The sequence below is a fragment of the Pelophylax lessonae genome, assembly GCF_965119305.1.
Source record: "Pelophylax lessonae genome assembly, chromosome: 3".
Taxonomy (NCBI): domain Eukaryota; kingdom Metazoa; phylum Chordata; class Amphibia; order Anura; family Ranidae; genus Pelophylax; species Pelophylax lessonae.
In genome coordinates, this window is record NC_138770.1 from 506,681,691 (window position 1) to 506,708,525 (window position 26,835).

The following is a 26,835-nucleotide window of genomic DNA, read 5'->3' on the forward strand; positions in this document are numbered from 1 at the left end:
TTAAGGGGGCAAATCCTTCCTGTCTTAAAGTGCTTAAGCAAAGGGATGGAGGTTTAACATTCTGAGGAGGATTTGATTTAACTCTATGCATCACCTGAGGCTAGTCACTCCAATGGATAAATGTAAGGGTTTACAACCACTTCAGACCCTCCATACAGTAAGAATTCAATGGGTGACTATAAACGTTTTATAAATATATGCGTTCAGTTTTGTCACATATATCCTACTCTAAACCTGGGATGACTTGGTGAATAAATGGTCAATAACAGAAATGTAAGCAAGAACTGATAGCAATATCACGTAAAATGAATAATGATTTCCATCAGCATGGCTAAATCAAATTATGACACCATTAAGGATGGCATCATTACTGACATTAGCATTGATGACATCATTCATAGTAATACAAATGATAGCATCAAAACATGTTTTTCAGTAGCAAAGTTTAAACCGTACATGTGTTTTTATGTATGTACAATTACTCATAACTGATTCAATCACCAGTAGTACAAATTTAACAAAATCATGGATTTAATGTGATGACTACATACCTTGTTTTTATTTAGTCACTAGGGTAAAAAAACATCTTATATAACCAAAAGTTATAGTACTAATTCAAACGCAATTAGTCAAATTATGCATAATACAATATTTTAACATAACATTCATTATCCTCACAGGTCACATCAATGTGACTTATGAGAATAAACATTTCCTCATAATGCTGACCTTCTTCTAAAAATGCTAGTAGGCTGGCTATTATGTTAACCCTTGGCCCAGTAGCATATAAGGAATGTCCAAATGATTTATTTGTCTTATTATTTATTTGTCTTTCATTGTCATATTGTGTTTTCTGCATTAGTGTGTGAAAAGAAAAGAGGGTATATCTCATAGTTGCTATCATTTATTTTGCAAAAAAAATTAAGTAATGCAATAAAATACCTAAATGTCCTTAAAGAAAGAATTTAATAATAATAGACCATTTTCCAGTCAATAACAGTTTTTAGGCATGTAGCCCAGTGCTTAATTAAGCAATCATAACAAATATGTGCTATGACATAATATGTCATTTGACCCAAATTTATTAAATGAAAAAGAAACAGCTGTGTAGAGGGAATAAAACTGGGCAAGGGATATCCATACAAAAAAATGAGGCTAGGGTAGATGTGGCAAATCTTGAACCATAGCAAAACTAACACAAGGTTATCATCGTACATCAGCATGGTCTCTCCCTAGTAGAAATTCTATGGTAGACAGATATTTCAAGATATGCTTTCCAAACTATTCTGCAGATGCACAGCAAACCAGATGAGGACTGGCAAGACAATAGTCCGTCAGAGTGTGCAGCAGAAAAGAATTACATCATGTTTAGTTCCCTTTAAAACCTAAAGCTGTCCAGCACTGCTATCATCTTAACACTGGAAGAAACCAGAGACCCTGGTAAACCTTTTTACTAGAAATGTCTAATCAAAAGTGGTATGCATGAAAGTGTTGTGATCATCATCTCTTCAAAGTTGAAACAAGACAAAATGATTTACCTATGCACAAAAAGTCCTAGGGTGTAGCAAAATTGACGCAGATTATTTAGGCTGGGGTTTCAAATTGTGAAATTTTCTTCTTTAACAGAAGGGAGTTTGTCCATGAAGGGCTAGAGAAAAGTACATGGATGCATGCCTGCAGGAAACAGTGAAGCACAATAATGCTTCAGATGTTTGCCCTGCAGCAATTTGAAGGGTAAAGAGGAAACCTTTCTTGTTACATTTTACCCCATCTTATCAGCACCAAAACAGTCTCAAACCATGCTTTACAGAAAGCATCCCGTAATTCTCCAATATCCTTACACCTGCTCTACTTCTCATATATATTCTCCTCCCTGATCCAAACACCTCAAGCTTACACTACCTCTCCTATAATACATTTTTTTTGCCCATTGTAACACTGCTTTATCTTCATATGTCAGATATGGCTTTTTCTTTAACACATGTTCGTTTGGAATTTCCCCTCCGTTTTCAATGAAAATTTCCAAAGCAGCTGTTCAGCGGTTCAGCTGCGGTTTAGATGTGAATTTTTGGTGCCAGAGGCCACTGGCATCTTTAACAATAGCTGGTTGTTAAGGAGCTGTCCGGGAAGTCGGCCGCCACATCCTTAACGGATGACTCATCAGCTATCAGCGGGGTTCCCCACTGGCAGCCAAATGTAAAAAAAAAAACTATTGCCAGCAATAAAAAATTGTGAAAACGGGGTGGGGGTCCCCCAATCCATACCAGACCCTTATCTGAGCATGCGGCCTGGCAGACCAGAAAAGGGGGGGGCGAGCCCTTCCTGAACCATACAAGGCTGCATGACCTCAACATAGGAGGGGGTGCCCCCTCACCCCAAAGCACCTTGCCCCATGTTGATGGGCCAACCAACCCTGGCCGGTGGTTGTGGGGGACTGCAGACAGGGGTCTTATCGGATCCCCAGATCCCAGCCCCCACCCCCCCCATGTGAATGAGTATGGTGTACATTGTACCCCTACTAATTCCCCCACAAACAAGTGTCAAAAAGAAATAAACACAGACCGTTTTTTGACAATTAATTTATTAAAAAAAAAAAACAAAAATAATGCCCCCTGGTGTAGATCCAGCATTAATCACGCTGAACGTCACCACTGAACCGAAAGAAAAAAAAAGCTCCGCACCCATCGCTGGCTATTACTGATGCTTCAGCTGAGTGTAAAATGGTCTATATCTTATCCAACTACCTTTTATTCTTTTAAATATACTTTAACGTTACCAAAGCTTTTGTACAATGTGTGATAAAAAAACAAAACAGATCTACTATTTGTTGTATTTTGTAAAACTTTAATAAAAATATTGAAAAGATATAAACTCCTGAAAAAGCTGTAAATTTGGCAAAACATGTCAAGATTATTGCATCATCTGTAGCATCGAATATGTAAACCCAGTCTGTTGTGGAATTAAATCTATTTACGGTTGTTGGTTTTAATCTAATTTTAATTTAATTAATTTTTACATTTTAAACAACTGTGTGGTAATTAGCACCTTTAAAGTCCCATTTTTCTCTGTGTATTGGTGTGTTTAAATATATGGGATGTGGTGCTGGATGTAAACTCTCTCCTACCCTAACCAGATAACATGAATACAGGGTGGATAACGCAGCCATTTTTTGTGAACCACAAAGAATGGCTTAGGTCCATCTCAAAAATCTGCATTGCACATTATTATGCAGAATACAGATGAATAATTAATGATGCATATTGGCCAAATTCTACTGACAAGCACACATGGCAGTTTCTAAATGTTAAAAACTAAAAGTTCCTATATTCTTTGCCTTACCAAAGGTTTATAAGAATGTAAAAAAAAAACCCTGGGTGCCCAATTGTATTGGGCCGTGGAAGCTTTACAGAAAAAGCAAGTTGGCTGGTGGATGAATATCCCACATTAAAGCTTTGTTTCCTATATTATAATTGACTTTTTACAAATAATAGAGGGAATGCATATCCCTCAAGGGGCGTGGCTTGTTGCCATTGATGTTGAATATCTTTACAACTCTGTCCGGACAACTCTATCCCTCACAACAAGGGTATAGAAGTGATGGAAAATCACCTGTCAGAACATAGTTAGATGGCTCACAATTAGAATCAGTTTGTGATAAAACTTCTGAGGTCCAGCTTGACAAGAAATATTTTTATGTTTGGCAGCGCCCATTACCTCCAGGTGCAGGGTGTGGCTATTTTTCCCGTTCCGCCCTTGCTTGTACATGTAGTTTTATGCGAATGGTTTTATGCGAATAAAAGCATTTGGATCTCAGTTTGGTGTGCAGCCTTCCAGAATTTCCTTTCCTCATTCCCTCATAAGCTAACTTGTACCTGGGGGGGGGGGGGGAGCGCCAACTTTTTTCACGAGAAGACATAATGGCCAGTCTAAATCATTTCATTATTTGGCATCGTTATATGAATGACTTGCTGCTAATTTTTTTTTTTGGGGGGTGGGGGGGGGAACCCGTGGAGAACTGACTGACTTTATGACTATCCTAGATCAAAATTCATTTAACCCTAAATTTACAATGGATAGTAATCAGCTGTCAATCACATTCTAGGACGTACAGATTTTCATTAACCCAGACAATACATTAGGGTCTTCCCTATATCTGAAACCAACGGCTGGAAACACAATCCTCCATGCCTCGAGTTCATATCCAAAGTCACTTATTTCCAGTATTCCGTATTCCCAATATCCCCGTATTTGGAGAAATTGTACTAAGGATGAGGATTTTGATCAGGAAGCAAAAAATTTACAAATACGACTTCATTATCGAGTTTATAGTTTCTCTTGCCTAAAAAAAGGCTTATAATCGAGCTAAAAAGAACAAGAGAAGCCAATTGATATTCAGTGAATACCATAAATCAGACAAAATCAGTCTGACTCATAACAAAACATGTGCAGCAACATAGCCAACCAGGGATTACATTAAGATGCTCAAAGTCCCTGCGTGACCACTTAGTTAAAAGTAATTACATTCCATCAAAGGTATCCCGCAATATTACAACAGGCAATTTTTCCTGTACATTCTACAGGGTCATCAATTGACGCTCCCCAGGGGACAAACCAAAAAAATGACATACAGAGTAACTTTTCAGACCCCTGGCATTGTTTACTTGATGGTTTGCCAAAGTGGTAGCTTATACATGGGAAAAAAGTACCTTTTTCAATCGGATAAGGAGCCATGTATTATTGATTTCCAAGCACAAAAATAGAAACTCCCATAAGCCGCCTTGTACGACTTTACCACAACTTTAACCTTAGCATGATAAAGTTGCTGGACTTGAACATATCCCTATACATGAAAGGGGAGGGAGTGTAAATGCAGTGCCTTGAAAAAGTTTAGTCAGTTTAGGTGGACGGCCATGTCTTGGTAGGTTTGCAATTGTGCCATACTCTTTCCATTTTCAGATGGATTGAACAGTGCTCCGTGAGATATTCAAAGCTTGGGATATTGGTTTTATAACCTAACCATGCTTTAAACTTGTCCACAACTTTATCCCTGACCTGTCTGGTGTGTTCATTGGCCTTCATAATGCGGTTTGTTTATTAAGGTTCTCTAACAAACCTCTTCCCAGAACAGCTGTATTTACACTAAGAATAAATTACACACAGGTGGGCTATTTACTATTAGGTGACTTCTAAAGGCAATCGGTTCCACTAGATTTTAGTTAGGGGTATCAGAGTAAAGGGGGCTGTATACAAATGCACGCTCCACTTTTCAGATATTTGTAAAAAATATGGAAAACCATTTATCATTTTCCTTCCACTTCACAATTATGTGCCACTTTGTGTTGGTATATCACATAAAATCCCAATGAGATACATTTAAGTTTTTGGTTGCATGATGTTGGACAAACCAGTCAAGGACCAGCATTGTTGGAGCAGAGTGACGCCCCTAGCTGCCAGGGTAAGAACTCCTCCAGTGAGCCCGGGAGCGAGGCTAAGGGTAAGGAAAGACAGATTCTGGTGGGTAGGGGACTCAATTAATAGAAGGACAGAGAGGGCAATCTGTCACAAAGACCATAGGCACTGAACCGTATGTAGTTCACCGGGTGCTCGGGTTCGGAATATCACGGATCTGGTGGACAGATTTTTGGGTGGGGAGGACCCAGCTGTCATGGTACAGTTGTGCTCATATGTTTACATACCCTGGCAGAATTTATGATTTCTTGGACATTTTTCAGAGAATATGAATGATAACAAAAACTTTTCTTTCACTCATGGTTAGTGTTTGGCTGAAGCCATTTATTATCAATCAACTGTGTTTAGTCTTTTTAAATCATAATGACAACAGAAACTACCCAAATGACCCTGATCAAAAGTTTACATACCCCAGTTCTTATTACCGTGTATTGCCCCCTTTAACATCAATGACAGCTTGAAGTCTTTTGTGGTATTTGTGGATCAAGTTCTTTATCTTCTCAGATGGTGAAGCTGCCCATTCTTCCTGGCAAAAAGCTTCCAGTTTCTGTAAATTCTTGGGCTGTCTTGCATGAACTGCACGTTTAAGATCTCCCCAGAGTGGCTCAATGATATTGAGGTCAGGAGACTAAGATGGCCACTCCAGAACCTTCACTTTATTCTGCTGTAGCCAATGACAAGTCGACTTGGCCGTGTGTTTAGGATCATTGTCATGTTGGAATGTCCAATTACGTCCCATGCGCAGCTTCCGGGCTGATGAATGCACATTTTCCTACAGTATTTTTTGATAACATACTGCATTCATCTTGCCATCAATTCTGACCAAATTTACTGTGCCTTTGTAGCTCACACATCCCCAAAACATTAGCAATCCACCTCCGTGTTTCACAGTAGGAATGGTGTACGTTTCATCGTAGGTCTTGTTGACTTCTCTCAAATGTAGCGTTTATGGTAATGGCCAAAAAGCTCAATTTTGGTCTTATCACTTCAAATGACTTTGTGCCAGACGGTTTGAGGCTTGTCTCTGTGCTGTTAGGCTTATTGTAAGCGGGATACTTTGAGGCATTTGCATAGTAATGGCTTTCTTCTGGCGACTTGACCATGCATCCCACCTTTCTTCAAGTGCCTCCTTATTGTGCATATTGAAACAGCCACACATTTTCAGAAAGTCCTGTATTTCACCTGAAGTTATTTGTGGGTTTTTCTTTGCATCTCAAACAATTTTCCTGGCAGTAGTGACAGAAATTTTAGTTGGTCTACCTGACTGTGGTTTGGTTTCAACAGAACCCCTCGTTTTCCACTTCTTGATTAGAGTTTGAACACTGCTGATTGACATTCTCAATTCCTTGGATATATTTTTATATCCCTTTCCTGATTTTTACATTTCAACTACCTTTTCCCTCAGATCCTTTGACAATTCTTTTGCTTTCCCCACGACTCAGAATCCAGAAACGTCAGTGCAGCACTGGATGAAAGATGCAAGGGTCTGTCAGGAGTCCAGAAACTCATTGACCTTTTATACACACACACTAATTACAAGAAAACAGATCACAGGTGAGGATGGTTACCTTTAATAGCCATTCAAACCCCTTTGTGTCATCTTGTGTGCATGTTATCAGGCAAAAATCCCCAGGGTATGTAAACTTTTGATCAGAGTCATTTGGGTAGTTTCTTTTGTCATTATGATTTAAAAAGAGTAAACACAGTTGATGATAATAAATGGCTTCAGCCAAACACTAACCATGAGTGAAAAAAAAGTTTTTGTGTTAGGATTCATATTCTCTGAAAAATGGCCAAGAAATCATGAATTCTGCCAGGGTATGTAAACTTATGAGCACAACTGTAACTGTACATCTCTTTGCAGGAACACTAGCGGGGCGCGCGCGCATGTTTATTCACACAGGGGAAGCCGATCAGCGGGTCCGGCAGCCGCAATTCCTGCCTGGCAACCGCGATCACTCCAAGTGGAGACAGAACGGTGGTCTGGCGTTGTAAACACAGCAGACCGCTGTTCTGTTAGTTATGAACACAGGGATCCTGTGTTCCTGTTATTTAGGAACACAGGTCTCTGTATCATATAGCTCTTACTGCGCTAACTGTCATATAGATGAAACAGCTGCCAGCACATCAACCGACATAAAGTTGTCACAGTGATAATATAATAAAAATAAAAAGTGCAGTGTATCAAAAAGTGAGGAAAAATGAAATTCAAGTGAAAACGTAATAATAAGTCCCAAGTGTTGAGAAGTGAAGCATATACATGGAACCATCCAAAGCTTGTACAGGTAATCAAACCAGGTAAAGAATCCCACACCACCAACGTGAATATAGGAATATGCTCACCAGAGGGTGTGGACCCAAGTACCATATAGCAAATGGGTCTACAACGCTTAATATAATCCGTGGATCTCACAATCAATGGTTGTCCCAGAAGGTGTCATTCATAGGGCATTGATGATTCCCTGGAAGTGGATGACAGGGGCTCCCAAAATGTTATCCGTATGTATGTGAAGCTGCAAGTAGTCTCCCAGACCAGAAGCACTGTCTACTCAAAGTAATACTGCATCCTTTTGTTGTGTAGTAAAGCAAACTGCAAGTGGATCAGCTCTTGTACTGGGACAGTCATTAGGAGGCCAGGTATAGATAATAAGAGCTTTTCCGAATATATATGTAGTACCCGCTGTAAAACTCTGGTAATCATTTAAGATTAGTTATATGCTGCATCTTCTGATGATTGGACACAGGTCTCTGTGTTCATGCAGAAAGTCCACTCCTCCCACAGTTAGAAAGCACCCCCTAGGGACACAATTAACCCTCTGATTGCCCCTGGTGTTAATCCCTTCTATGCCAGTGTCATTAGTACAGGAACAGTGCATATTTTTAGCACAGATTACTGTAGTAATGTCACTGGTCCCTCCAAAAGTGTCAAAAATGTGAGTTAGGTGTCCGATCAGTCTGCTGCAATGTTGCAGTCCCGCTAAAATTCGCTGATTGCCGCCATTACTAGTAAAAATAAATAAATAAATAATAAAAATGACATAAATCTTTCCACTAGTTTGTAGACTTGATAACTTTTGCACAAACCAATCAATATACACCTATTGGGATTTTTTTTTTAACAAAAATTTACCAAAAATATGTGGCAGAATACAAATGGGCCTAAATTGATGAAAAAATTAGATTTTGAAATTTTTTTTTATTGGGAATGTTATACAGCAGAAAGTAAAAAATATTGTTTTTTTTTCTTTTTTTTTTTTGTTTTCAGAATTGTCATTCTTTTTTTGTTTATAGCGAAAAAAAACAAAAATTGCACAGGTGATCAAATACCACCAAAGAAAGCTCAATTTGTGGGAAAAAAAAGGACATCAATTGTGTTCGGGTACAGTGTCGCACGACTGCGCAATTGTCAGTTAAAATAACGCAATACCGTAACGCAAAAAATGATCTGGTCATTAGGGGGTAAATATTTCCGGTCCAGAAGTGGTTAAAGTACTATTTTTCTCTGTGTATTGGTGTGTTTAAATATATGGTTGGATATGGATGTGGTTATGGATCTAAACCCTCTCCTACCCTAACCAGATAACATACAACTGAAAAGATAATTAGGTGGTATTTGAATTGAACACTCCCACTTCAAAGCAGTTGGAGCAAATGATCAAACAAATGGTAATACATGTTTTCGCGAATGCTATCCACACCCTGTGACATGTATCCCTTAAACAGCAGTAATAACAATCAAAGTACCAGAGTTAATACTGTAAGAGCAGGTAACAATAACTTAGTCTTCCAATACTCATGTAATGAAAAAAAAAAAGTAATTTTTGCCAAGAGACCCTCACCAGTAAAGTTTTTCTTGGGACAAAAGATCCTTAAGACCCTTTTGACACCATCAACCAATGCATGCTGGGTCGATGACATCACAGGGGGCAGACCTTTCCTGACCTGCCGGGTTGCATGCTCGGATAAGGGTCTGGTATTGATTTTTGGGGGGACTCCATGCCATTTTCTTTTTTACATTTTGGCATGGGGTTACCCTTAAAACCAATACCAGACCCTAAGGGCATAGAATGGATTGGGAGGGAGACCCCACGCTGTTTTTTCTGAATTTCTTTTGCTGGTATTCTTTTGTTTACATTTCAGCTGTCAGTGGGGAAGCTCGGCGTCCTGGCCCGCTCCTTAACAGCCAGCTATTCTTCGCACAGAATTCAAATCTGTCAATCATTTTGTAAATCGTTCTGAAATTTTGGAATTTGTTAGAAAACGAATATAAAAAAACTAAATGGAACACATTTCAACAAAATTCGTTATTTCAGATAGATCTGAATAACCAAAATGTGTTCGAATTTATATTCGTACCAAAGCGAATTGCACATGTCTTTTTGGAACAACCTGCCTGTTCCTTCAAAAACTGTGTACAAGTGTACCTAAAAGAAACTATGCTGTTTTGAAGGCAAAGGGTGGTCACACCAAATAATAATTTGATATTTCTTCTGTTCGTTTCTATTTCAGAAAACATTCCCAATTTACAGATTTTTTTCAGCCCTGCCTAAGACTTTTGCACAGTACTGTATGCCATATAAGTGTTATGAATAACAGTGTTGATTCACTCATCATAAATAAAATAATGCATAAAAACAATAATAAAGATTTCATTATTGATGACATAGCCATGACATTATTACAGGTGAAAATGATGAATTCACTGTAGTAGGAAATATGTCTAAGGTGGTGCTGAACATCCACTAAGGTAAGCGCTAATCAATTTAGTGTTATTCAAAGACTTGCAGGGTGTGGTATAGAAATGAAAAATGTAAATGCTTTTGTATTACCTCTGTGGTCCTATATGTTCCACAGAGATACTTATTTCTGTAAATTGTTTTTTTTATTTCTACAAATCTGATGTGGGCATCTTGGCTTCAGTGACTTCTGCTCAAGAAAGTGTTAAAAAAATTGATGTAAAGCATTGCTGTATTATTGTGAGTTCATCATATTTTAAACAAGCACACTTCAATAGAAGATTATTAATAATACTCACATCAGGTTCCAAGGTGACACAGCGCTGAAAAGATTTTGCTGCTCCCTCATATCCTTGCAAATTAATGTAGGCACATCCCAAAGAAAACCACACTCCAAGCTGAAGTAGGAAACACACATACATTACCTATGTAACCTTTACAATCATACAATTAAAAAAGTGTCATTGTAATGGGCAAATGTTATATTTATGTTTTCATTAAATGTCATACATGCTAAACTGAAGTTTTATGTAAAGTACAATATACTCTAAGTTTAAAGTACAATAAGCCCTAACAAGTGGCTGAAAAAAAATACATAAAATGATTAACATGTAGATTTTATAATTTACCTGTATAACTGACAATCTGAGCTTATTGGAAGTTGATTCAATTGATATTAAACCCACAATGGTTAAGTTCTATTGATTGCTGATAAAATGCATATATATATATTGTGACAGGAAGTCAGGTAAATCTGTGAATGTTGTCACAGACAGGAGATACACTTCTGTTTGGGTTAGACAAATTCACCAATTACTATAGGGTGTCGGCTGCAAAGGTAGCCAGGACAGCCAGCAGGAAGTTGAAAACCATTCAGCTGTTCAGAATGAGAAAATGAAGGCCTCTATAATTTGTCCAGAGGAAGTCTAAGGATTGCTGCCTCCTGTCGCTGTGTGGGCTGGGAGAGGAGGACAGTCAGATGTGTGCCCCCTGAAAGCTGTGTGAGCATGGGGAAGACCTCCTGAAGCGATGTGAAGCTGAGGAGGGTAACAAGTGTGAAGACTACTCAAGGTGAGGTCTTGGATCGTTTCTATGTGGAAAGAAACCAATGGACATTTCCTGTGTGAAGGGGAAATTAATTAAGACTGAAGACTTCTCAAGGTGAGAAAATGAACTATTTCTATGTGGAAGAAATAAATGAACTGTTTGCTATGTGAAGAGACAAACAAAGGGACAGGTTCAATGGACGTTTGTTGTGTGAAGAAAAAAACATGGACTATTGAGTGTCTGCTGTAGGATGAGCAAAGTTTGCCCAACAGTAGGTTGGAGACAGACTCCGTAGGTAGGTTCCAGTATGTGAGAAGGTAGCCGCCCACAGTGGCAAGGATTTATTTTGTGTTTTATTTTATTTTGGATGTTTTTGCTGCATGCACTTGTTTGAAGAAAATTGCATGAATAAACCAAAGTGTTGTTTGCAACCACTTCTCGGCTGTCTCCCTGTGTAACGAACCCCCCCAAGGGGTCATCCACGCCTACCACCGAGCTAATCAACCCCACAATATATATATATATATATATATATATATATATAATGCTTCTGATTTACAAAAAAATAAATACATCTAAATATCTTATCTCTGTGCTGTTTGGAAGTCAGGAGACCTTTCCCTGCGTTCCTGTCCACAGAGAAAGATTTTTTGAAAGAGCCTCTAGCAATCCGATGATGCATGCTCAAGGGTAGAGAGAGTAAGCCAGAAATAACAATGTCACGAATGGAGTAAAATCCCTAAACTCTCACTTTCTGCCCCCCATTTCTTTAATGAACCTACAACAGAGGAGGAAATTGAAAATACAGTAAAACCTTGGATTGCGATCATAATTTGTTCCGGAAACATGCTTGTAATCCAAAGCACTCTTATATCAAAGCAAATTTTCCCATAAGAAATAATGGAAACTCAGATGATTCGTTCCACAACTATTTATTCATAAGTCTTTTAGTTTGCTATAATCTTTGTATATAGACTATAATGTGATTGGTTGTGTCATCATAAAATGTCCATCCACAAATGGCGCCTCCACAAAGGGATTAGAAGCAAAATCCAGCAGCAGCTACAGAGTATAAAAGAGAAGAGAGGCGCCTCTAAGCAGTATGGGGACATTTAATGAAGGTACAACATTTAGCAACTCACATGGTTGATGAGTAAAGAGGCACATCTAAGTATTCAGGCATCTGGGGTAAAGCTGTCCACATAGACCATCTTCTGAACCACTGGTTCTCACCGATGTCAGTCTGTAATTGTGATTGGGAATACTACCCTGCAGTAGAGTGATCTGAAAGCGAGACTTTGGAGCACAGCATGGAAGGGTGTGATTAAGATGGCGGTGCGGAGGATGGTCTATGTGGAAAGCTTTACCCCAGATGCCTGCATATTTAGATGTGTCTGTTTTAATCATCAACCATGTGAGCTGCTAAATATTGAACCTTCTTTAAATGTAACCATATCGCTACACTTAGAGGCGCCTCTCTTCTCTTTTATACCCAGTTGTGACATGACGCTACTTGTATATCATCAAGACATCGCTTGTATATCAAGCCAACATTTTTTTTTTAAATTTGCTTGTCTTGCAAAGCGCTCTCAAACCAAGTTACTCTCGAACCAAGGTTTTACTGTACACTTAAATCTCTCCCCAGTCGCAAGGCTTTCTCTATGACTATTATAAGACCTATCATCCACTCCTTCTCCCTCATATGGTACACTTGTTCAATGGCATCCTACATAAGGACTCAGTTAGGGGTGCACCGATCCGACTTTTTTTGTCCCGATACCGATATCTGGCATTGTGTATCTGCCGATACCGATCCGGAACTACACACATAAAGCATGCGGATGCAGTACAGAGCAAAGCCGCTGCTTCATGTGTATGGCTTCTCCATTCACAGACGGAGTGCATCTGATATCACTCCACCTGTGAGCCGGACCTATACAGGAAGTAGCGGCTCCCATCCCATACTACTACTACACCAAGTAAGGGATGGCTGAGCCGGAACTCAGCAAAACCGGATCGGCCCGTGGATCGGTTAATTTTATCAATTCAGCTATTGTGGCAGTATCAGCGCCGATATCCGATCCTAATATCGGATCGGTGCATCGCTAGACTCAGTTCCCCGATATGCAGCACCTGTTTATTACCTTGATCCCTAAACCGGGCAAAGGCCACTACCTTTTGCACTTATTACAGGCCCATTGCTTTATTAAACTTGGACTCAAAGATATTCACCAAGCTTCTCCCCTTAAGAATAAGTGAAGTTAGGGGTTTGGCATGTACAGAGTGCAGAGTTCAAGGGTGCGCTATGTACTGAGTGCAGAGTTTAGGGGTGTGTTATATACAGAGTGCACGGTTCAGGGGTGTGCTATATACAAAATGCAGTTCCTGTTCCAGTTTCATTGCGGGCTGCATCAGCAATATGGATGCCTTTAAACGGCCAGTTGTATCTGGGGTGCACTACGTACAGAGTACAGGGTTCAGGAGTGCGTTAGATAAAGAGTGCAGAGTTCAGGAGTGCAGCTATGTACAGAGTGCAGGGTTCAGGGGTGTGTTATGTACAGAGTGCATATCCACCGGTGCCCTTTGCATAAAGTGCAGAGTTTAGGGGTGTGCTAAGTACAGAGTTCAGGGCTGCGATACCTACAGAGTTCAGGGGTGCACTATGTACAAAGTGCAGGGTTTAGGGGTGCATTATGTAAAGAGTGCAGTGTTCAGGAGTGCTTACCATACAGTGTGCCGCATTTGCAATGTTTAGCAGTGCAATGTTTAGCAGTGGGCTATGCACAGCATGCAACCCCAACCCCCACCCCCAAAAGCTCTAGTGCCTCCATGTGTTTTGGCAGCTATGCTTCTCCTTGCAAGGAGATTGTTCTCTCTTTCAGGATTTGGAGATCTGTCCGCACCATGTCCCACTGTGAGTGCTTGCAGAACCATGTTAGTTTGGGGAACCACTGAGAGCAAAGCTGTCCCTTGTAAACACAGAAGGCTTCTGTGTTTACAAGTGACAGCAGGGAGCGGAACGGAGGGTGAGAGCTGGAGATGGCAGAATGTAGTCCTGCAACGTTCTGGTTGCAAAACTGGGTGTGAGGGCCACTTGTGTTTGGCATATATGCTTTATATGGATACCATATATTATAAACATTTAAATGCATGACCTATACCCCTATACAACAGACGTTAGGGAAACATGCCTATATGGCTCAAGGGAAAAAAGAATACCATATTAATTTACCCTTGTATAATATTGCAACAGACATTTATACATTTATATTGGGTATTGTGACTGGTGCGTAATGCAGATCCCCCAAGGGCTTTGATGGCCCTTTGTTGCCTGCCTCTCTCTCTGGAGTTGGTGCTTATGGTAAAAGCTGGTGAGAAGTGGACCATTACTAACTTATGTGGCTGTGCATGAGTGGAGACTTTTTTGTGTGGGTTTTTTTCTTACCCTCACCCCTTTTTTTTGTGTCCTCTCGCTCCCTGCTCTCCTTTATTCTTCCTTGCATGTTTATGTCAAACGGTGGCCGTTCGATTATCTTTTTGTATATAATAATTATGATGGTGTGATGTAGCTTTTTATTTTGATTTCTTACAGAATCTATTTGAGTTTAAGATATATGCCTCACACACTGTAGAACATAGGAATCCTGAAGAAGCAGATTTTCCTGTGAAACGCGTAGACCTGGTTTCTCACGTTAAAGATTGTATGGAGAGAGATAGTCTATCAAAATACTGGCACCGTCCCCTGGGATAAAGTGAACAAATAGTAATTGTAACCAGGTGTGGTAGTGGACTAGTAGAGGTAAAGGGAAAAGGAGACAATAGAGACTATATCTACCAAACCTGGGTAATAGGGATTTAAAAGTGCCTCCAAATCAATCAACAAATATATACATAAATTGTAAAAGAATAATTCATGTTTATTAAATATTACATACAATCCATATTGAAAAAGATACAGTCACAATCAAGTGTGACAATGCATGTATATATTAGGTCACATGACCTAAATGTGGACCATATGATGTGCTGATGGACCTACGCGTTTCACTTGCATTTAAGGAGCTTCTTCAGGATCCCAAAAGTACATGCATACCATACAAACTTTCATAATGTCACAGTATCAATTAAATCAACAAAGGGTTCACCCAAGGTGAAGGCATGTGATCTGTTATACCCACAAAAAAATTCTCAAGGTGTGGAACTGGTGTGTTCAATACACCCTTACCATGCTCCCACATCCCACACAAAAGTCTAACTCTAACCAATTTATTCATTCAGAGGGGAATGCCTGAGAACCCCTGAAGTCTGCTTTAATTTTGTTTGAGCCTGATTTTGATACCCTAGTTGAGTTTGATTTTCATATCCTAGTTTTTGGTGTTTTGGCAGCCCAATCAAATAATTTGTGTTCCCTAATGTGCTGCACTTAACACCAGATTACGTAAATTATTTATATAGGCTTAAATAATGTTTGTCATTGTTTCTATTTAAATTACAGTACCTTACACTCACCAGCCACTTTATTAGGTTCACCTGTTCAATTGCTTGGTAACACAAATTGTTAATCAGCCAATCACATGGCAGCAACTCAATGCATTTAGGCATCTAGATGTGATGAAGGTGACTAGCTGTAATTCAAACTGAGCATCAGAATGGGAAAGAAAGGAGATTTAGGTGACTTTGAATGTTGAATGGTTGTTGGTGCCAGACAGGGTGGTCTGAGTATTTCAAAAACTGCTGTGGGATTTTCACACACAACCCTCTCTAGCCACTTACCGACCACCCGCTCCCTTTTTACTGCGGCAGGGTGACTCTCCTGCGCAAACCGACGTAGATCTACATCGGTCACACGCGGGAAGCTAGGGGCGAGCGCGCGCTGCTGGCGGCGCGCTCCCGCCCCCACTCGGCAGCGGGAAAGCCAATGCACAGGTCAGGCGGCTCCGCTTGCCGCCTGACACCTGTGATCACTCCCCGTTGTAAAAAAAGCTGACCGTTCTTCTCCCTGGGATGATCACAGAGCTCATGTGATCCTTCTATATAGGAACACATATCTTTATGGTCATTTCACAAACCATGCGCCCCCCCCAGTTAGAATCACTCTCCTAGGCTCACATTTAACCCATTGATCACCCATACGGTAAACCCCTTCCATGCCAGTGTCCTTATTACAGTAACAGCGCATATTTTTAGCACTGATTTCTGTAGTAATGTCACTGGTACCCCCAGAAGTTTTAAAAAATGTCAGGGGTCCGATCTGTCTGCCGCAAAGTCGCAGTCCCGCAAAAAATTGCAGATCGCCGCCATTACTAGTAAAAAAAAACAAAAAAAAAAAAAACAATAAAAATCTTCTGATGGCTACTTCCAGCAGGATAATGCACCATGTCACAATGCCCAAATCATCGCAAACTGGTTTCTTTAACATGAAAATGAGCTCACTGTAATCCAATGGCCTCCACAGTCACCAGATCTCAATCCATAAGAGCACTTTGGGATGTGGTGGAACGGGAAATTCCCATCATGGATGTGCAGCCGAACAAATCTGCAGCAACTGCGTGATGCTATCACGTCAATATGGACCAAAATCTCTGAGGAATGTTTCTAACACCTCGTTGAATCTATACCATGAAGATTGAAGGCAGTTCTGAAGGCAAAAGGGGGTCCAACTGGGTACTAGCAAGGTGTACCTAATCAAGTGGCCAGTGAGTGTGTATTTTCAAGTGGTTACTTTCTTTCAAAATATATCATTACCATACTATTGTTGTACTAACAAAAACCTTTCCTTTTTTTTTCTGTTGGGGCATAGAAGGCTTTGGAAGAAATTACCATGCCCTTGTCTTCCTAAACTCTTGCCAACCACAAATAGGTGCAATGAAAAGGAGGGCAGCTCTGTTGGTGTGGAGAACACGCTCCCACTACAGTGACCGAAATGATCGGTCACAGACAGCTGCCAGTCTCTGTTTGAGCCAGCAGGATAGGTTGTCATCACTGTAACAGCCAATCACAGTGATCACATGATTGTCACTATAAAAAAAGAGCCACAACAATTCTGGTCAGGCTTACCAATGGATAGATACAGTATCTCACAAAAGTGAGTACACCCCTCACATTTTTGTAAATATTTTATTATATCTTTTCATGTGACAACACTGAAGAAATGACACTTTGCTACAATGTAAAGTAGTGAGCGTACAGCTTGTATAACAGTGTAAGTTTGCTGTTCCCTCAAAAAAACTCAACACACAGCCATTAATCTCTAAACCGCTGGCAACAAAAGTGAGTACACCCCTAAGTGAAAATGTCCAAATTGGGCCCAATTAGCCATTTTCCGTCTCCTTGGTCATGTTACTCATTAGTGTTACAAGGTCTCAGGTGTGAATGGGAAACAGGTGTGTTAAATTTGGTGTTATCGCTCTCAGTCTCTCCTACTGGTCACTGGAATGTCAACATGGCACCTCATGGCAAAGAACTCTCTGAGGATGTGAAAAAAATAATTGCTGCTCTACATAAAGATGCCCTAGGCCAGGGGTCCTCAAACTACGGCCCTAGGCTATAAGAAGATTGCCAAGACCCTGAAACTGAGCTGCAGCACGGTGGCCAAGACCATACAGTGGTTTAACAGGACAGGTTCCACTCAGAACAGGCCTCACCATGGTCGACCAAAGAAGTTGAGTGCACGTGCTCAGCATCATATCCAGAGGTTATCTTTGGGAAATAGAGGTATGAGTGCTGCCAGCACTGCTGCAGAGGTTGAAGGGGTGGGGGGGGGGTCAAGCCTGTCAGTGCTTAGACCATACTTCGCATACTGCATCAAAATGGTCTGCATGGCTGTCGACCCAGAAGGAAACCTCTCCTAAAGATGATGCACAAGAAAGCCCACAGTTTGCTGAAAACAAGCAGACTAAGGACATGATTAACTGGAACCATGTCCTGGGGTCTGATGAGACCAAGATAAACTTATTTAGTTCAGATGGTGTCACGCAGAGTATAAAGACAAGTGTGTCTTGCCTACATTCAAGCATAGTGGTGGGAGTGTGCATGAGTGCTGCCAGCACTGGGGAGCTACAGTTCATTGAGGGAACCATGAATGCCAACATGTACTGTGACATACAGAAGCTGGGCATGAGCTCCTCCCTTCGGAGACTGGGCCGCAGGGCAGCATTCCAACATGACCCCAAACACACCTCCAAGACGACCACTGCCTAGCTAAAGAAGCTGAGGGTAAAGGTGATGGACTGGCCAAGCATGTCTCCAGACCTAAATCCCTATTGAGCATCTGTTTGGACATCCTCAAACGGAGGGTAGAGGAGCGCAAGGTCTCTAACATCCACCAGCTCTGTGATGTCGTCATAGAGGAGTGGAAGAGGACTTCAGTGACAACCTGTGAAGCTCCGGGGAACTCCATGCCCAAGAGGGATAAGGCAGTGCTGGAAAATACTGGTGGCCACACAAAATATTGACACTTTGGGCTCAATTTAGACATGTTCACTTACGGGTGTACTCACTTTTGTTGCCAGCGGTTTAGACTTTATTGGCTGTGTGTTGAGTTATTTTGAGGGGAAAGCAAATTTACACTGTTATACAAGCTGTACACTCACTACTTTACATTGTAGCAAAGTGTAATTTCTTCAGTGTTGTCACATGAAAAAAAATAATAAAATATTTACAAAAATGTGAGGGGTGTACTCACTTTTGTGAGATACTGTATATGCTATTCTTTTAAGCAATAGGATCCACTCTTAAAAATAAGTCAATACATTGCACATTTTGAAAAGCCTATTCTGATTCTTCTTAACACCTTGTTATAGTTTCTTCTTTTGTTGGATTTTAATACTCTTACATAGTTGTAGCATACATGGATGCCATCCGAGAACCTCTTTTAGGAGCTGCTTTTAGAACAAGCAACAAGCAGGTGTGTCTCTGTTAAAAAATAAAGAACATACTAGGAGAGTCTGTTCTCATCGGTCCTGCTGCTTTTTACTAGTGCTGGCCATCACATCATTTGTTGCATGTATAAAACCACATTCCCTTTCTGGATTCACTTGAGCTTTGCCTGCTCAAGCAACACCTGTATTTCCGTATTCTCCAATAAACATTTATAACATTCTTCACTAGATTTATTATTTTCAACTGGCAAATCACTGATAATAATAAAGCAGAACTTAACTTGGGGGGGGGGGGAGTAGGTACCTGATTTTGACAGTTACCCACTCTCCCACTCCCCCACTTCTGGTCAGATCGTCTGAGTGAAAGTTTGCCTCCCCACGACCCCTCCTTCCCCTGCAGCCTTCTAGGACACATTGCAAAGCCCAATCACAAAGCGCAGTGCAGCTCTCGCATGCGCAGTTGGAAGCCGGTTGTGAAGCGGCAAGACTTCACTGCCAGTTTCTCTTAGTGAAGATGTCGGTGCCTGCACCCGAAGGCGAGTAAAGAATCAGCTTGGGTTAGGACAGTGCTTGATCCAGGGGTAGTAAGTGTCCTTAAATCAGGGTTTTCCCAATACATTTTTCCCTTGGAAGCCTTTGACATGGTATAGCAAAACTTTGGAAACCCAACAAAAAAGCGTGTGCCGCAGCGCAGCGCAAACCTTTCAATGAGCAGAGTGTAATGTTCTCTTTTGCTGGCCTTTTAATGTCCCTAACAGAGAATTGCAATGCCCCTGACATAGCCTTTTAATGTCCCTAGCAGAGAATTTCAATGCCCCTGACAAAGTCTTACAATGCCCCTGACAGAGTCTTTCAATGTCCCTGACAGAGTCTTTCAATGTCCCTGACAGAGCCTTTCAATGTCCCTGACAGAGCCTTTCAATGTCCCTAAGAGAGAATTTTAATGTCCCTACCTAAGAGAGCTTTCTATTTCCCTACCTAACAGAGATTTCTATGTCCCTACCTAACAGAGATTTCTATGTCCCTACCTAACAGAGATTTCTATGTCCCTACCTAATAGAGATTTCTATGTCCCTACCTAACAGAGATTTCTATGTCCCTACCTAACAGAGATTTCTATGTCCCTACCTAACAGAGCTTTCTATTTCCCTACCTAACAGAGATTTCTATCTCCCTACCTAACAGAGATTTCTATGTCCCTACCTAACAGAGATTTCTATGTCCCTACCTAACAGAGATTTCTATGTCTCTACCTAACAGAGCTTTCAATCTTACAATAACAGAGCTTTAACAATCAGCTCCACTCTCTATCACTCCTCTAACACGAGTGATAGAAAATGGCTGACGGCAGGGCTGGCTGACGGCTGGGCGCGGGCTCTCTCACAGACGAGCTAAGCAGGTGGCTGGCTGATAGCAGGGCAGGCGCTAGGGTGGGCTCTGACGTGAAAGTGGGCAGACGGCAGGGCGGGATTAAAATCACGCTCCTCTGCTGTTCTCTGCTGTTTCCGTCCTTACAGGAACAGCAGGTAGTGGCGGCAATCTTGGATGTGGCAAAATGCAGCGGAACCCCAATTTTGTTCTTGCCTAACCCTAGGGTTCCGCGGAATACCGATTTGGAAACGCTGCCTTATAATAAAAGACAGCAGCTTCAGTATATGTAGCTGCTGACTTTTATTTTTTGGGGGGGGGGGGACTGGAGCTCCTCTTTAATGAAACATGGCATACTCAATTTCCCAAATAAATATTTGCCATATTTCAAATAAAGATTTTAGCCGAACATCTTTTTTTGAAGAAAGTAATATTGCATATCTCTGTCTGTATCAAACTACAAATGACAATGTTTGTGGATGGCATCTTTCCAAAAATGCTGGTCACCTGGTTGTGTGCAATGCTTTTAAAGGCTAAGTTCATCTTTTTTTTTTTTCTAAATTCTAGCTCCCCTATGTACCATTATACCATTAATGTATCTCTTTTTTATTTTAGCACAAGGCCTTACCTCAGCCCATGATGTGTTCCATAGAAAAGTTCACGACTTTTGTAGATTTAGGACATAAAAACCAGTAAAACACAGCTCAGCTGAGTTCACCAGCTGACCTCATTAGCACACACACCCTGCACCCATCAACTACTGTTTGCACAGCATCCATCCAAGCGTGCATTTGCCTGGCTGGTCAAAGTAAGCTGCTTTGGCTGCTTTGTTTGCACAGCATCCCCGGCATCCAGATGGCCTGGGCTGCATGCTAAACCCTCTGGGGCTGCAGGTAAGACACCCCTGATGTAGTGAAAGGGCCTGCCTGATTAGATGCAGTGTGAATGGATCGATAGATGAGTCCTTCCATTTCATAGTTTTGGTAAATCTAAAGGAAATTGTACTGCCCCTCTCCTTGCAGCCTGTGAAAGAAGGAAGAGGGGAGAGAAGAGCTTCAGGCAGGTACAGCGCTGGATCGATAGAGAGTTAGTGGGGTGAAAGTTACAGGGTAAGCAATAACCACTTGCCGACCGGTCACGTTGACCGTACTGCGGCAAAGTGGCTCTATATCGTCCAGCCACGTCGCTGGACTCCTCCCCTTATGGGCGGCCCGCGCGCGCCGCCAGAGGCTCGCTCTAGCTGTTTTCAGTCACAGCGGGAGTCGGGCCAGGGGAAGAGAGGCGGTGATCACCGCCGCTCTTCCCCGATCGTCGGGGATCGTGTGTGGAAATCCGCCCGCTTGTGTAAACAAAGCGGGCGGGCAGATCTCCTAAGTGACAGGCAGGGTGAGATCACCGCCATTACTAGTTAACCACTTAAGCCCCGGAAGATTTTACCCCCTTCCTGACCAGGGTTTTTTTTGCGATTTTTTACTGCGTGACTTTAACGGACAATTGCGCGGTCATGCGGCGCTGTACCTTAACGAATGTCACGTCCTTTTTTTCCCACAAACAGAGCTTTCTTTTGGTGGTATTTGATCACCTGTGCGATTTTTTGATCATGCGCTATAAACAAAAAAAGAGCTTAAATTTTGCAAAAATAACAATATTTTTCACTTTTTTTATATGAAATTCCCCCCCAAAAAAATGTAAAAATCTAAATTTTTTAACATTTTCGGCCAATTTGTTTTATGCTACATATGTTTGGTAAAAAAAAAATCGCAAAAAGCGTATTTTGATTGGTTTGCGCAAAAGTTATCGCGTTTACTAACAAACACCGCCCTTCATTTTTGATGGCCACTAGCACTTTAACCACTTGCCTTCCTCAAATAATGCCACAACACTGGTGATCAGAGGCATTTTGTCCCACCCTTGAATGAAGCCTCCCCTCTGCTACAGCCTCTTTCATCTTAGCACTCAATCCTCACTTTTCCCCTTCCTCTGTTGTGGGGGAAAGGGGCAGACTCCCAAATGTAAACTGTAGTACAAGTTACAATTGTGATCACTGTGGTTATCCATCACAGCAATCACAAGTCCTTTAATTTATGATCTCCACTGTTCAATGACAGCGGGATTAGAGACACCAATCACAAACTAGGGATGTTTTTAAACGTTTCCTGAGAATAACCGCAAACCCCAGTCATCTTACTACAATGACTAGTGGGGAGAAGGTTAAAATACTTGGGGGAATGTGGTTTGTTTTCCTTTCATGGAATGAAGTTTTCAATTTATTTTTTTAAACTCATAAATAATTTTCATTAGCATGAACAAAATCTGTACAAACACTACAACTCATAAAATACCTCATTGCATATGGAATGATCTTTTATTTACCGATGCTGAAATATCCTTGACAGATTTATTTGGAATAAAAATTCTGGTGATAGGAAGTACTTCGTATGACCAGAATTTCTATCACAAATTAATCTGTCAAGGATCTTTTAGCATTAGTAAACAAAAAGGTCATTCTAAATGCAATAAGATATTTTAGGAGTATGACCAACATGCATGGTAAGTGCAGGCTGAAAGCCATTTCATTTTCTTGCTTTCCAAAAGCACTAATAATTATCTTTTTTTTTTTTTTTTACAATACAACAAAAAATGCATACAACTGTAAAGTAGTAACACGCACTTGACAAACATATACACGGTGCAAAAAAATAGAATTTTTGTAAGAACTTACCGTAAAATTATAAATTTCTGTTATAATGGAGCATATCTAAAATGAGCCCAGTCTGGAGTGTTTTTTTTATTTTTCTCTTATGTCCTCTGACAGACGCAGCCCTCTTCCAAGTTTCATCACTATTGGGTAATGTCGCCCTCTGCAGGAGAAGCTTACCCAATAGTGATGAACCTTGGAAGAGGCTGCGTCTGTCAGAGGACGCAAGAGAAAAATAAAAAAACACTCCAGACTGGGCTCATTTTAGATATGCTCCATTATAACATGCTTATTCATTTTTCTCACCTGCATTGGATTGATCTTTACAGACTTTTCAAAGCATTCTACACACTGCTCAAGCTCCCGATTCTTTAGATGGAGAAGACCTTTTGATCGCTGGGCACGGGCACTGCGGTGTTTCGAAAGCTCCCAGGCTCTATCATAATACTGATGATCCCGTAGTACATCTCCAAGGAGGCAGTAAAGGTGTGAGGTCTCCTCTTTCTCTAATTCTTTTCGCAGAATCTGCTCCGCCTGAATACAACATGGGTTAGAATTCTGAGTAAGGACTGACCAAAGTGGTGTTTCTAAAATTATATTTTTCTATGTGTTTCCAAAGTCATGTTTTTATGATCCTATTTAATGTGTTTACTCATAGCCACTAGAGGAAACATGTATGGAGTCAGAAAACAAATGACTGCTTTGGAAATACTGTACCTACTAAAGACTATCTGGGAAGTAATTTTTTTTATACTTTGTGTGTCCTAGACTAATAAAAAAACAGACTAGATGAGTAAATAAATTCTAAATAGGTAGCATTCCCAATTTTTTAAATGAATCTTTAAAGTAGTGACTGTCTAAGCACCATCGGTGTGAATCTGCTACATAAGTGCATTAACCACATATACAACGGCAGTTCGGCTCGTTCCCGCGAAAGGAAGTACCTGTACGTCACTTCGCAGGACCACGAATGGGGGAGCGCACTCACCCATTCGCCAAAGGGGAGGCTGATCTTTGGGTCCGGCGGCCTCGATTGCTGCCGGGGCACCCCCGATCGCTCCCCGTGGACACATAATGGCGGTCTGCCTTTGTAAACATGGCAGATCACTGTTCTGTCAGTTATGAACACAGGGATCCTGTGTTCCTATTATTTAGGAACAAAGGTCTCTGTGTTCATGCAGCAAACCCATCCCCCCAAGGTTAGAAAGCACCGCCTAGGGACACATTTAACCCTTTAATCGCCCCCTGGCGTTTACCCCTTTCCTGCCAGTGTCATTAGTAAAGCAACAGTGCATATTTTTAGCACTGATTACTGTAGTAATGTCACTGGTCTCCCCAAAAGTGTCAAAAATGTCAGGTGTCTGATCTGTCCGCTGCAATGTCGCAGTCCGACTAAAATTTGGCTGATCGCTGCCATTACTAGTAAAAATCTTTCCCCTAGTTTGTAGATGCGATAACTTTTGTGCAAACCAATCAATATACACTTTTTGGGATTTTTTTTACCAAAAATATGTGGCAAAATACAAATTGGCCTAAAATGATGGAAAAAAATCTGATTTTTTTTTTTTTTTTAATGGGAATGTCATAGCAGAAAGTAAAAAATATTGTTTTTTTTTTTTCAGAATTGTTGCTTTTTTTGTTTATAGCGCAAAAAATAAAAATTGCACAGGTAATCAAATACCACCAAAAGAAAGATCTATTTGTGGGTAAAAAAGACATCAATTTTATTTGGGTACAGTGCCGCACGACCGCACAATTGTCAGTTAACCACTTCAGCTCCAGAAGGTTTTACCCCCTTAACGACCAGGCCATTGTTTGCAATTTGGCACTGCGTTGCTCTAACTGGTGCAACACCGTACCCAAATACAATTGATGTCCTTTTTTACTACAAATAAAGCTTTCTTTTGGTGGTATTTGATCACTTCTGTGATTTTTTTGTTTTTGCGCTATAAACAGAAAAAGAGCATCTATTTTGAAAAGACACCAATATTTTCTACTTTCTGCTCTAAAACATTCCCAATAAAAAAATTAAGAAAAAATCAAATTTTTTTTTTATCAGTTTAGACCAATTTGTATTCTGCTACATATCTTTGGTAAAAAACAAAACCCCAAAAAGCGTATAATAATTGGTTTGTGCAAAAGTTATAGCGTTTACAAACTACAGGATAGATTTATGGACTTTTTTTTTTTATTAATAATGGCAGCGATCAGCGATTTTTTTATCAGGACTGCGACATTGCGGCGGACAGATCAGACCCCTGACATTTTGTGACACTTTTCGGGGACCAGTGACATTAATACAGTAATCAGTGCTAAATAATATGCACTGTTACTGTATAAATGACACTGGCAGGGAAGGAATTACCACTGGAGGTGATCAAGGGGTTAAATGTGTTCCCTTTTGTGCTTACTAACTGTGGGGGGGGGATGGATTTAACAGAGGCAGAGAGACATCGGTGATGCAGCTTAGATAAATCACACAATCTTTCCCAGCCTCCTCTCTGACAGGAGAGCCGTCTTGCATTGTTTACATACCAGATGGCTCTTCTGTCAGTATTGCCAAAGATGGTGGGAGGCCGGCGGCGATCGAGCCCGCTCCTCCCGTGGTCTGCCTCCCGCTATGTGTAATCACAGCAGGAGCGCGGCTCCTGCAGCGCACACATAATCACGTACATATACGTGTTTATGCGCAGCTGAGTCGCCCTGCCGCAGTAAATCTGCGTGGGGTGGTCAGCAAGTGGCTAAAGTAACGCAGTGCCGAATCGCAAAAAATGGCCTGGTTATTAAGGGGGAAAACCTTCCGGGAAGTGGTTTAACATAATTTAGCAAGCTTGTTATTACTAACTCTATAGATCACTAGCTGGTTTTCTACACAACAAAAGTTATTAAAAAGAATAGTTAGGATAATGAAAAACAAAACATGCAATAACTGCTGAAAACAATCACATTTTCATAGTAATTGGTGTGTTCACCTTTCCATGCTGTCCTGTTCGTTCATAGCAAATAACAACATCTTCCCACTTTTCTAGCTTTTCAAATATCTGAAGAGCTGAGCTTGTACATCCAAGTTCAAACAATAAGCTTGCAAGCTGCCTCTACAAGGAAAATATAATTATTATATAGTATATAACAGCAACATTCGTTCATACTTTACAAAATAAAAGCAAAACATTGAAGGCAGTATTACCAATTTTTCTGCCATCTATTTTCTATAGAACTACAGAAATTCAGGTTCAAACATATCCAAGCTTCATAATAATAAACAATGCATAATTGGGCAGGAGACCTTTTTTTCTTGAGAAAGTCCTGTTTTGTGGTGTCCATGTAGGTGCGGATATATAGGTAAAAAGTAAAGATTAGAAGATCATTTTAACCTGGGATTTGGAATATCAGCAAGTGTATCATGCTTAGCACAGTAAAGCTTCTTAAAACAAGTATTCACGTCTCATTCCAAAACATATCCTAAAAATAAGAGGATTGTCCCCATTTCATGACAGTGGGGGGAGCAATGCAACTTACTGCTTTATGTCCTTTTGGCCAGATGCACGTCTAGAACTGCTGGTGTATAATGCTAGCAAAGCCTAATATTGTCAAGCCATTTATTCATAACTGTATACAACTGTTTTAGGCTATTTGG

At 40.7% G+C, this 26,835-nt stretch overlaps 1 protein-coding gene across 1 annotated transcript in view; it reads right to left on the bottom strand.

Moving 5' to 3' along the window:
- The window catches only part of TTC27 (tetratricopeptide repeat domain 27), a 747,788-nt gene that overhangs the window by 117,601 nt on the left and 603,352 nt on the right, over positions 1-26,835 (bottom strand). Inside the window, exons 13-15 of the mRNA XM_082252288.1 lie at positions 26,171-26,293; positions 23,505-23,732; positions 10,505-10,603 (exon numbers count right to left, since the gene is read on the bottom strand). Of these exons, the coding sequence (XP_082108414.1) occupies positions 10,505-10,603; positions 23,505-23,732; positions 26,171-26,293 (450 nt within the window). The remainder of the gene's footprint in view (positions 1-10,504; positions 10,604-23,504; positions 23,733-26,170; positions 26,294-26,835) is intronic.